This window comes from Sabethes cyaneus, chromosome 1 (assembly GCF_943734655.1).
Source record: "Sabethes cyaneus chromosome 1, idSabCyanKW18_F2, whole genome shotgun sequence".
NCBI lineage: Eukaryota > Metazoa > Arthropoda > Insecta > Diptera > Culicidae > Sabethes > Sabethes cyaneus.
In genome coordinates, this window is record NC_071353.1 from 141,439,405 (window position 1) to 141,452,176 (window position 12,772).

The 12,772-nt window shown below is 40.2% G+C and overlaps 1 protein-coding gene across 4 annotated transcripts in view; it reads left to right on the forward strand.

The window, feature by feature from the left end:
- The window catches only part of LOC128742179 (F-actin-monooxygenase Mical), a 158,038-nt gene that overhangs the window by 111,784 nt on the left and 33,482 nt on the right, over positions 1-12,772 (forward strand). For all 4 annotated transcript variants that reach the window (XM_053838450.1, XM_053838466.1, XM_053838441.1 and 1 more), the window contains exons 7-10: positions 7,344-7,865; positions 7,932-8,091; positions 8,156-8,695; positions 9,530-9,645. In XM_053838450.1, the coding sequence (XP_053694425.1) occupies positions 7,344-7,865; positions 7,932-8,091; positions 8,156-8,695; positions 9,530-9,645 (1,338 nt within the window). The remainder of the gene's footprint in view (positions 1-7,343; positions 7,866-7,931; positions 8,092-8,155; positions 8,696-9,529; positions 9,646-12,772) is intronic.

The window sequence follows — 12,772 nt, forward strand, 5'->3', positions numbered from 1 at the left end:
TGAACGACCTAAGCTATTAACGGGAAACTAGCAGTCATTGACTTTTCGTTGGAAAGCCCAATTTCAGAAGCAGTTTTTAGGCCCAAAAGCGGGGTTTTGTTTATAGAAGTGTATTCATTGCATTCTTCTTGCCAATCTGAGCACAGCGAATATATTTTCATGAACAAAATTTTTGTTTTAAACCAAACAACTGCTTTTGAAATTTGCAGACTCGATGACGACTAATTTCACCTTAAAGTGACTATAATCAAGCAAACAAAAAAGTTTTTGAGACTTATCTCGGACTCTTTTAGGATAATCTTTGAACTCATTTTGGATTTGTTTGGAATTTCTACCTTGGATACGCTTCTTAGACACGCTTCGATTTATTTTGTATTTCTAGGACTTTTATGGACTCTTTAAGAATAGTTTTTGGATTCTTTTTGAACTCTTGTTAGTCTCTTTTTAGGCCCTTTTTGAACGCTTTTTGAACTTTTTGTGGTTTCCTTTTGTACTCTTTATTAACTTTATGAAGAAAAATTGAATCCTTTTGTATTTCTTTTGGAATATTAACCCCTCTAAGGTCTACATCATTTTTAGCACCGCAAAATTCACTAAAATGGCCATAACTTTTTTATCTTTTGATATTTTTTCACCAAATTTGGGAATTTTGCCGAAAATATTTTCTATTTTCATAATATCTATAGATAATGGCCATATGTCATAAGGTCCCGGAGTTATTCCGGAGTTCCTTGGGGGACCGAGATATGGCTTTTTAGATAAAGTTGCCAAATATCTAAAATTTGTTTGAAATCTGTTGATTTTTGTAAACATATCATCGACTGTGGACATATCAGTTACTTTGCCGCAGTTATGAGCCATGCTGCGCGCCATCCGGATCCGGGGGGACCCTATGAATCCGGAACCGGTTCCCGTAACGGGACATTTCAGCATCAGTAAAGCATGTCGTGTCGCATATCAAAAAACATCAGCATTCGACAAAATAGCGATTGGTGATCATCTCATGTCTCTCAGAGGCCGTATGACCGGTTCCGGGTCCGGGGAGGGTTTCTTTTCTGATTCAAGAACGGAACAGATTTCGGAGGAACTTGTCCGGGACCTAGAATCGGCCATATGGCCTCTGAAAGACATGAGATGATCGCCAATCGCTATTTTATCGAATTCTAATGTTTTTTGATATGCAACACGACATGCTTTACTGATACTGAAATGTCCCGTTACGGGAACCGGTTCCGGATTCATAGTGTCCCCCCGGATCCGGATGGCGCGCAGCATGGCTCATAACTGCGGCAAAGTAACTGATATGTCCACAGTCGATGATATGTTTACAAAAATCAACATATTTCAAACAAATTTTAGATATTTGGCAACTTTATCTAAAAAAGCCATATCTCGGTCCCCCAAGGAACTCCGGAATAACTCCGGGACCATATGACATATGGCCATTATCTATAGATATTATGAAAGTAGAAAATATTTTCGGCAAAATTCCCAAATTTGGTGAAAAAATATTGAAAAATTAAAAAGTTATGGCCATTTTAGTGAATTTTGCGGTGCTAAAAATGATGTAGACCTTAGAAGGGTTAATGGAATATTTTTGATTTTTTTTTCTAGACTCAGAGTGTTTGGGATATTTAAACTTAATTAAACTCCTTTTTGATTCCTTTTATTCTTTTGGTTCTCTTATTGCACTTACATTTTGGATTCTGTTTCACAATCTAAAATCCTTTAGGACACTTTTTGGATTCTTTTGGAGTTCTCTGGGTATGTTTTTGGAAAGGTAAAAACCAGTCTTTGGACTCTGTTATACTCTCTTTGAATTTTTTAGCTCTTTTTGATCTCTTTGTGGGCTATTTGTGAACAGTTTTTGAAGTATTTTGGATTCATTTGAAATTTATTTTAGATTCTTCTAACCCTTTAGACACTTTTAGGATTTATTAGGATGTTTAGACTTTTTTGATTTTTTTTTTTGGACTCTGAACTAGTATGGAGCTCTTTTTTTCTCCCGTTGCACATTTTTCGATTCATTTTGCACTCTTCGGATTCTCTTTTGGGCTCTTTTTCTACTCTCTTTGACCGTTTTTTGGGTTCCTTTTTGACTTGTTTTGTACTCCTTGTTGACCTTTCGAACTATTTTTGGATTTTATGGATTTTTCTGACATTTTAGACTTCTACTTACCTGCTTACTTGCTCAAAAAATGGCTAGAAATCGACTTGAGAATTGCTGGAGACAGCAAATCACTAAAGAATGACTAGAATATGGCTCGAGAAGGGCGTAAAAGTAACTCGAAATGGCTAGAAAAAAAAACAAAAATAAGTTATAGCTGGAACATAACCAGAAAATGAGTAGAAACTGACTGGACAAAGACTTAGATATGTATAAAAAATGACTAGAGAATAGATAGAAAATTACTTGAAAATAATTAAAAAATTGATTAGATAAGGAATTAAAAACGACTAGAGCACGGTTGGAGAAGGGATAGAAAAAATTACTATAAAATTACTAGAAATAGGCAAGGAAGCCTTAAAAGTTGTTAGAAAATGTCTAGAAAATTACTAGAAAATCAGAAAATGACTCAGAAAATATATTGCTAGAAAATGGCCAGAAAAAAAGACTAGAAAAAGGCTGAAAATAGTAAAAAGTGCCAGAACCCGGGTTCAAATCCCAATCCCGCAGAAGTCACGAATGATCCAAGCTAGTTAAAGTGACTATAATCTAACAAAAAACAACTATAAAATGGCCAGTAAATAACTAGAATATGGCTAGAAAGTAGCTAAAAACTGACAAGCGAATGACTGAAAAGCAACTAGAGAATATTACTACAAAATGGCTAAAGAATGACTAGAAAATGGCAAGGGAATGACTAAAAGGTAACTACAAACTGACTAGCAAGTTTCCAGAAAATGGCTAAGAAATAACCAGAAAATGACTAAAAATGGCAAGAGAACGGTTTAAAAGTGACTAGAAAATGACTAGATAAAAAAAACCTAAAAAATAACCAGAAAATGAGTTGTAAATGACCAGAGCACGGTTAGAGAATGGATAGAAAAATGCTTGAAAATAAGTAATAGATATTTAGAACTACAACTAAGCAAGAAAGGCTTGACATTTGCTAGAAAATAGCAAGCAATTTTAAAAATGATTGGAAAATGACTAAAAGATGCTAGTAAATGGCTAGAAAAACACTTAAAACAGTAAAATGTAACAGGAAATGACTGTAAAATGACTAGAAAATAACTAGAATGTGACCAAAGAGCTAGATCTGGAAAATGGGAAAAGAATGACTGAAAAGCAACTAGACAATAGCAACAAATAACCAGAAAATAACTAGGAGATAACTGGAAAATGACTATAAAATGTCTAGAGAATAACTAGAAAATGGCAAGGGAATGAAAATAACCTAGACAGTATCTAGATATAACCAGATTATGACAGAAAATGACATGAAAAATAGGCTATATAGTAGCTAAAATGCTTGAAATTTGCTAAAATGGGTAAAAAATTATTAGAAGATAGAAAAAATTAGAAAATGGATCAAAATGACTTGAAAGTGAGGGGTCAGTCCCGGCGTAGTGGTTAGCATTCACGCCTCTCACGCCGAGAACCCGGATTCAAATCCCAACCCCGCAGAAGTCACGAATGACATAAGCTGTTAAAGTGACTATAATCTAACAAAAAAAAACTTGAAGGTGACTAGAAAATGGGTAAAAAATGGCTATGAAATAATTGAAAAATGACAAGTCCACGGCATAAAAATGACTGAAAAGTGACCAGAAAATATCTGTAAACTGACTAGAAAATAGCTATCAAGCTGCCATTAGAACGGTTAGTAATTTAATTGTTAGAAAATGACTAGAGAACGGCTATATAACGACTGGCAAAAAGTATGAATGACAAAAAATGGATAGAAAACAGCGAGAACATGGCAAGAATGGTTAAAAAGCAATTAGGAAATGGCTGGAAAATTGCTAAAACAAGACTAGAAAATGACTAAAAAATATCCAACAAATGGTTACAAAATGTGTACCTACTGGGTAGAAAAAAACTTAAAAATGGGCGAAAAATAACTACCAAATGTCTAGAAAATTGGTAGAAAGAGTCAAAAAATCACTAAAATTTGTCTAGAAAATTGCAATAGAACTGCTTAAAAGTAACTCAAATATGGGTACAAAATAACTAGGAAAAACTAAAAAATGGTTTAAAAATGAAGTGACTTAAAAGTGACTAGAAAATGGTTAAAAAAGACTAAAAAATAATTGAAAAATGACAGCACCAGGCTGTGGATAGAAAATAGCTGAAGAGCTACTATTGAACGGCTCATAAATTGCTAGAAAATGTCTGTAAAACGACTAGAGAATGAACAGAAAATAGCTAAACATGGCTCATAAATAGTTAAAAACTGGCTAGAAAAAGTAAAAATATGACAAAAAATGATTAAAAAACAGTTAGAACATGACAAGAATGGTTAAAGAGCAATTACAAAATAGCTAGAAAATTGCTAGAAAATAACTAGAAAATATCTAGAAAACGGATAGAAAATCTCCAAAAAATGGTTAGAAAATGTTATGTGCTAGTAACACGTTTCAGTTAAAGAGCGCAATTCCTTTACCATGTTTTTCAAATTCAAAAGCCCAAATCATGCCTTTCCGCTAATATGTCTCACGCATGAACATAATTATTTTCAACAAGGGTTTTAGAGTCGATTATGCCGGCAGCATTACAACATTGCAATGTGTGCATCGACCTATTATGTCGGAAAATAAGAGTTTGGAACGAGGCCGCTTTTCATACTGTCCATCAAACGTGGGTATTGGCACTTTCAAAGGCTGCTGCTGAACTATTACTTGAGGGCAGGCTTGGCATGCACTTTTCACTTCGAATTTGCTCTTTGGATTACTGCAAGCAAAATTTGGAAAAGTGTTGTCTGGGGCATTTGTAGAACAGGTAATTGTCTACAATATTGCTGAAGAGAGTAATGTTTTATCTTCTATATTTACGGCACTATACGGCTGCAATGCGCTCTTTTTGCTACCAACAGGGTAGCAACCTACTTATAGCACCGTAAATACAAAAGATAAAACATCACTGTCTTCAGCAATATTGCAGATAATAACTAATTCTACAAATGTCCCATACCTCACTTTTTCAAATTTTACTTGGTTTAGATGCAGTAATCAAAAGAGCAAAATCGAAGCGAAAAGAGAGTGCCAAGTCTACTTGAGGGGAATGCAAACTGGGTAGAAAAAGGCCTAAAAATGAGCGAAAAATAACTAGACAATAACTGAAAGCTTACTAGAAAATAGCTAGAAAATTACTAGAAAATGGCTAAAAATAGCTAGAGAAAGGTAAGAAGGAAACTAGAAATTGGCTTAGAAATAACCAGGAAATAACTAATAATGAAAAGAAAATGGTTAAAAAATAACTCAAAACAACCTAACCTAATAACCTAAAAATTGTTATAAAATTGCTGAAAATGTTGAAAAATGGCTAGAAAAGGATTAAAAACGACTATAAAACAGCTATAGAAATAGAATGACTATAGTTTATCAATAGAATGGCAAAAAAGAAAGTATAAAATAACTAGATAATCGTTAAAAAAAATGGCGAAGTTATGTCTAGAAAGTGGCAATGCAATGTCTACAGGACAACTAAACAGCGGCTAGAAAACGGCTAAAGATGGTTGGAAAATTGTTAGGAAATAGTTGGAAAATAGCTGGAAAATGACTACAGCACGTTTAGAAACTGACTAGAAAATGACTAATGAATGGACAAAAATTACTATAAAATGGTTAGAAGATAATAAAATGATTAGGACGAGTTAGAAAGTGGCTAGAAAATGATTAGAAAGGAGTTAGAAACGACTCTAGAAAACAGATATAAAATGGTTAGAAACGGTAAATATGGCTAAAAAATTAGTTAGAAAATGGAAAAAGAATGACTGAAAAGCAACTAGAAAATAGCTGGAAAATAACTAGACAATGTCGGGTACATAAGCAAAAAATCGCTAGAAAATGACTAGAAAATGCGTAGAAACTGGCTAGAAAATTAATTAAATTAGAAAAGACTTAAAAATAGTTTCAAAAAATTGGAAATTGGTAAAATTTGAAAAACAAGACATTCATAAAAAAATCATCAAATTTCATCAAAATAATTTTCATCTCTTGAAAACGGGTAATTTTAGAATATTAGAATGATTCTTGAATCAAAGTGGTGTTGGCACCTGTGGAACGTGCATGTTTCCTTTAGTTAGTCGTGTGACGTTGTTCGTCTGTCAACGTGTTAGCCGCGATTCTCAGTGCGGGTTTTCGGAGAAAGCTTAATATAAATATGTTAAAGAGTTAATCTCTTTTATCCTTTTTATAATTTACCTATTTCACATGGCAAAGCTCTTTTTTGCCTTCCAAAGGGGCTACATAACAATCAATGAAATCCTGAAAGTGAGAATGAAAAACACTATTCCTTTCGGTCGGTTTACTTTTATTTGGTTGGAGAGTTGCCTGTTCGAAACTGATTGAAGTGAAGAAAGATTCCCTGACCGTCGCTTCGCTCGTGGTGTTTAATTGAATTAACTGAAATCGGCCCGCCATGCTAACATGTCTAACTAGTCAGTCGGACAGCTCGCCTCAGGAGGACCGAAATGCCAGCCGAAACATTGAATTGTAAACATATGTTTAATATCTGTCTGTGCGTGGAGGAACAACCGAGGAGCCGATCGATCGTGTTCGGTTCACCACACAGGGCGGCAATTTAGCGCCGCTTGCGGTTAACAATCCAGCGATTCGTGTTTTTATTTTGCCCTGCAAAAACATGTGTGCGTGTTTGTTTGATTTTGATAACTAGCTTCTGAACGCCGGCTACCGAAATAGCTTCAGCGCATGCTTTTGATGAAATTTCTCAGCCGTTTGAAGTGAAATTCCGATGTTCTACCAACCAACGACTTCGTCGTAGTAAAAAATTCCTTTTTATTAATTGCACTAACCTCTTAGTACTTCCAACCCGCAAGAAACGTTAACCTCATTAATCATTGCATGCTATCCAAAAACTAGCCGTTTCTTTTTTGGTTTGGTTTAAAGCTGATACTCGTTACGTAGACTGTAAATAGCTAACCGCTTGCTAGAGTGTCACGGCACCACCACCCACCTGTCCCTTACCTGAATAACCTGATCGAACCGAAATCGCTAACCGCACGGACCAACGCCGCTCCTCGTCGTGTGCGTGTGTGCAATATTATTTGATTGCGAAACTAAAATCGTCCCTTCGCAGCCAAGCTAGCGCGCTACGCTAGGGCTGTGCCAACAAATTCGCAATACCCAATTGTCTGTTTTCCGTCCCCTTAAATCAGGATCGCGATCGAGGCCTAGCGGCGGCCTATCCGCGCAGTCTCATCGCTGCGGCAGCCAACGATGGCGAACAGTTTAGCGATCGGATCAAATCGATGGAGCAGCGAATCGTCGGCAAACAGCCGACCGTCACCGAGAAGAAGCCGAAAGATCTGCTGCGGGCGATCGGTAAGATCGACAGCAACGATTGGAATGTGAAGGAGATCGAGAAGAAGATCGAACTGTCGAAGAAGGCTACCGACATTGGCAAGAGCCGTGAACGCGTTCCGAAGTGGAACCGTGAGCAATTTTTAGCTCGCCAGAATAAGCTCACCCAGCAGCCAGAGGATGAAAAGTACAAGGAGTTCGACAGTTCACTCAAAGCGATCGACAAGCAACTGAAGGAGGGACACAATTTGGATCTCGGCGAACGGGGTAAGAATAAGGTGGCTTCCATTGCTGGACAGCTGCTCAGCACCAAGCAACAACAGCGACAACAGCAGCAGCAGCAACAACAGCAACAGCATCATCATCATCCAAAATCGGTAAAATTCAAATTTATTACACTGATTAAGTATTAGATTTAAAGCTATATTTACGTTTCCTTGCAGACCTCAAAGGCCGCTTTGGTGCTAACGTCTTCTGGTGCTGCGGAAAAGTGCCACTTCTGCAAACAGCGCGTCTATTTGATGGAGAAGATTTCAGCGGAAGGCCTCACCTTGCACAGATCTTGTCTCAAGTGCCATCATTGTCACACAAACCTCCGACTTGGTAAGACGCTTCACATCTGTTAAAAAGATCCACCAAACTAATCGCTTATCTCATTTCACCGCAGGCGGCTACGCATTCGATCGGGACGATCCGGAGGGAAAGTTCTACTGCACCCAGCACTTCAAGCTGCCATCGAAAGTGTTCAAACCTCTGCCGAAGCGATCGCTACCTCGAACGCCGCAAAGCGGCAGCAACAATCGGAACGCAGCAGCAAGTGCAGCAGCTGCTGCTGGTGCTTCCGCCATACAGCCTCTCACGCCCGATTCGAAATCGTCCAGTTTCGATTTGCTGGATCGTGGTGAAACTCCAGAACGGATCGAGTTTGAAAACGCGGACGAATCGATCTCGGACAGTGAAGCCGCCATGGAAGTTATCGACGAAAACGAGTGGACCGATCGAAACTTTGGCACCGAGTCGGACGAGTCCGACGAGGATATGTCCAGCTCGGACGAATCGGACAGCGAGAGCGATTCGGACTACGAGGAAGCGGCCGGTTCACCGCTGGGTGCCCAGACGCTGCAGCTGGCGTCCGAGTGGATCAGCGACAAGCGGTTCTCCAATATGGTCGATAGCGATGATGATTTCTACGGTTACTCCAGTGAAGGTGAGTTGCAAATATGCTGTAATGTTTAACAATACAATTGGCTATCATTACTTTAAAAATTGAACAACTGAAAAAGCTATATCAACTTACTAATGACTCAAATTAATCATATAGTTAGTTCAAGTGTCCAAAGTTAGTCATGGTTTACTATGTTAAAAATCAAGATTTTTTTTTGTATTAGGAAAAGTAGACAAGGTTTTTTCGGCAAAGTTGTAGAAAATGTAAATGCAAACAACTTTGCTGAAGAAATGACATTGCTATCTCCATCGGGTGCAGAGCTGTAGAGCATATTTTTTGGAAGCTCCTCGAAAAATAGTTTTTCACACTTTGCTGTTGTTAGTTACATTCTACAAGAATACATTATTCAAGGAAATTCGTAAAGCACCTAAAATACACGTTTTTGCAGGAGACACAAAATCTCTAGCGCCCTAGTTCTTGCAAAGTTATCGCATATTTAGGCCTATAGGATAAAATGTAATAAAGTGGAGATATGAAATCAGCGATTCCCATTGAAGCTCAGGTCAAGTACCATAAACTTGTATAGGTATAGAAAAATGTATCCTCTCATAAGCAGTAATTCTAGAACTTGTTTGAAAATTAAATGGTTGATTTACAACCAAATTCTTATGCCAACCATGTTTTATACTTTGCTACTTTGATCAATCTATTGCAACACAAGAAGGAAAAAGTTTTTTAAGATTCAGGATAAAATTTGTCACGGTGTGACAAATGTGTCACAAAAGGTTATTTTAGAAATTCCGATAAAAAGCGTTGCAATCGTTGCAACGATTAGCTCCCAAAAGATAGACGATTGATTATCTTCTCTTTTTGTAGACGATGAAGCGGACTCGCAAACGGAGGGCGAAGAGTTCGCCCGGGCTCGAGAGATTAGAATGCAGGAGGTTAAACTGATGCCGCCGCCGACACTCCCAACGGACACTGAAACCGAGGTAAGTCCCCGCACGCGGTGCCTCTCTTTGTTAGCATTCATCTGGTGACGGAAAATCTTTAATTCATTTACTCTTTTTCTTTTTCTTATTATTATACCCCTTGAACCGAAAACACGTACTGATCCACAGGTTGCCTCTAAACAACAGCCACAAGTAGTTCCTACCGTTTCTCTTAATCAGCTCAGTAATGCCCTTTGCACTGTTCCTAATCCAATCAGCACGGCACCTTCTGTTAATAATCCACCGCAGCCGCAGGTCGAGTCCGCCGAGGATCGAGCGCTTAGGGAGAAAATGCTCCAAAAGCTTAGCATTCGTGAGCAGTGGCTTCATTCGTCAGCACCGATGCAACCCGAAGCTGTGCCAGCCCCTGATGTTCAAAAGCCCAAAACTTCCTTCTTCGGAGGTCTCATGAACAGTCTCAGCACACTAATCAAGTCTGACAAACAGCCACCAAAACCATCTCAATCAACATCACCGCCTCAAGTTGCTCAAGACTCACCCCTCTCAAGTATTCAGGTTCCCCAACAGGTCGACAACTCATCATCCCCTTCGCTTTCGCCTTCCGTTCGACAGCTAGCTCTGTCATTTCAGAAACCTCCACCTTCACCGACACCATCTTTGAAGAAGTCAAAACTTTTGGAAGTTCCCCCTTCACCAACACCCTCGCTGAAAAAACAATCACATCCCGAAGTTCCTCCCTCTCCAACGGCATCTTTGAAGAAGCCTAAGAAACACAGACAACACACGGCGACTCCATCTCCGACGCCATCTTCCGGTAGTCAACGTCTTTCCGAAGACGGGACGTTTGACGAATTATTCAGTGACGATCTTAAGAGTGCGAGCAGCGGTCGTAGCACACCACGTTCCAAACGCCGTACGCATTCAAAATCCAAGGAAGTCCGGCAGGACACGGACGAATTTTTGGAACAAATCAAGCAAGATCAAGCGGCGCTGGATCAACGAATGAAAAAAGTTGAAGCCAAGAAGTTCAAGAGCAACATGCAGTCCATCAAATCCGCAGTCGAAGGCTCGCGAATTGTGGGTGTCAAAAGCGAAAAAGATGTTAGCAAATTCTTTGGCGGTCCCAATCAGCAACAAAAACCCAAGCAACTTCCCAACAAAGACGTTTCAGCCTTGCAGGGAATCAATCTGTCGAAGTACTTCCCAACGGCAGCAAATTCGGCTCCGACTAGTGCAAAGGCTAGCATAGGAACCCCTTCGTCGGTTTCGAGCGTAGAAAGCTCTCCCATGCTGGGTCGTAAAAAGCCCAGCGAAGTGGAACTTCGAAAATATTTCGGTCCCAGTCCGACGGCTAAATCATCGCCGTCCTCTCCATCGTCTCTGGTTTCACCAGCTATTTCACGGAAGAACAGCATTGAATCCCCGGGAAGTGTTCGAAAGTCGATTTCTGCCCAACCCAACCCAAAACCCCCAGCCGTCTTAGCACCCAAGCCACCGATGGTGCCACTTCCCCCTCGGAAAAATGTTCTAGCTTTTCAACCGATCAAAAAATCGAAAACCGAATCCGTTCTTCCGGCCTCCGTTCCGACGAAGAACGTACTCGCTTTTCAACCGGTAGCCAAGCCTAAACCGGCTTCTCCGAAGCCTGCACCTAAGGTTAGGACCTCGCCACCCAAACAAGCTTCTTCCGCCCCGCGGAAGTCCCCCGAGGTAGAGGATAAATTATTCGAGAATCTTCTGCAAGATGTGAATCGACCCGCCTCCAGCATCGAAGAAACTCTGTTCGACGATCTGTTGAGTAAGGTTGATAACTCCCCAAAAGTTGAACGCAAAAATCCACCCACGGTAAAACCCAGTACACCCCCCCAAAAACTGCAATCCCTAGACGAGCAGATCTTTGAAGATCTGCTCGGCGAAGTGGATGAATCGCTAATCGAAAACTTTGAGGAAATAGTAGGGCTTCCCAAAAAGCAACAGAGTCCCAAGCTAGGCAAAAAGAAAACCTCCCCGAAGCGATCGCCCAAGGGGTCACCAAAACATTCGCCACCTTCTACGCCAAAGAAATCCGCCGAGAAGAAACCTCCCAAAATGACCCTCAAACGACCGGCATTCAAAATCGACGTTCCTGTGAAGATGCAGGAAACTCTGGAGGAAATCTATCTGGCTAGTCTATCGAAGTTGGATACCCGTTCGATGTCTATGACCAGTTTGAACTCTGTCGCTAGTAAATCCAGTGATGGTGCGGAGCACCACCAGCAAGAAGGTAAGAAGGTAGAGGAAGCTTTCGAGCAGTTGTTACTGCTACCGGAAGCCGACTCCGAACCGGTCAAAATTCAGCCCTTTCAGGCCCCCCAGCGTGCAGAAGGAGCAGCATCAGCAGCGTCTACGACGAAGCAGCAGCAAGAACCGACTGGTGGCAACCGGCGACGGCAGCCACCGGAAGAAGGGAAAGCTTCTAGCGAAGCATCGCCATCGAAGAAGCCAGCGAAGGAGAGGACCCTGGACGGGCAGGTATTGCCGCTAGAGGCGAAACCTGTTACGACACCGAAACTTTCCCAGAAAATCATGGCGATTCCCATCAATTCGCCGGATGTACAAATTCAGAAAACTAACCACAATAATAATAGCGTTGTTCGAGTCGAGAAACCGGTACAGATTCAAGCGGTTGCGCAGAATAAGTCACAAACTACAGTGCGGAATGTAAAACAAGGTTCCCAAGATAAGTGTGTTGTTGGCTGCGATACCACCAAAAAGGTTGACGTGGAAGTTTGTAATTTCGATGATTTGCTGGATGATGTTGATGGTGTGGAACCCGTTGAGTTGGATGATTTGCTGGATGATGAGGGAGTGGTGACTAGTAAAGCGGTCTCTGCAGTTTCTAATGTAATTGGGGAGAAATCCAAGATTAACAAGATTTTGAATTCTACTGTTGATCAAAAGAAACAAACACCGAAGATGAGTGGAGCAGAATCTTCGGTTAAAGTCATCAATACTGATGTTATAAAAATTAATGGGAAGGAATCGACCCCTCCGCAAGCATTCGGTGCAGTTGGAAAGACGACTCCGTCGAAAACATCCACTAGAAACGCGTCTAGCGAAACTTCAACCTTGACGAAAACTCCAGCGCCAAAGATTTCAAAATTTCCTGCTCCGCCCGTACCTACTT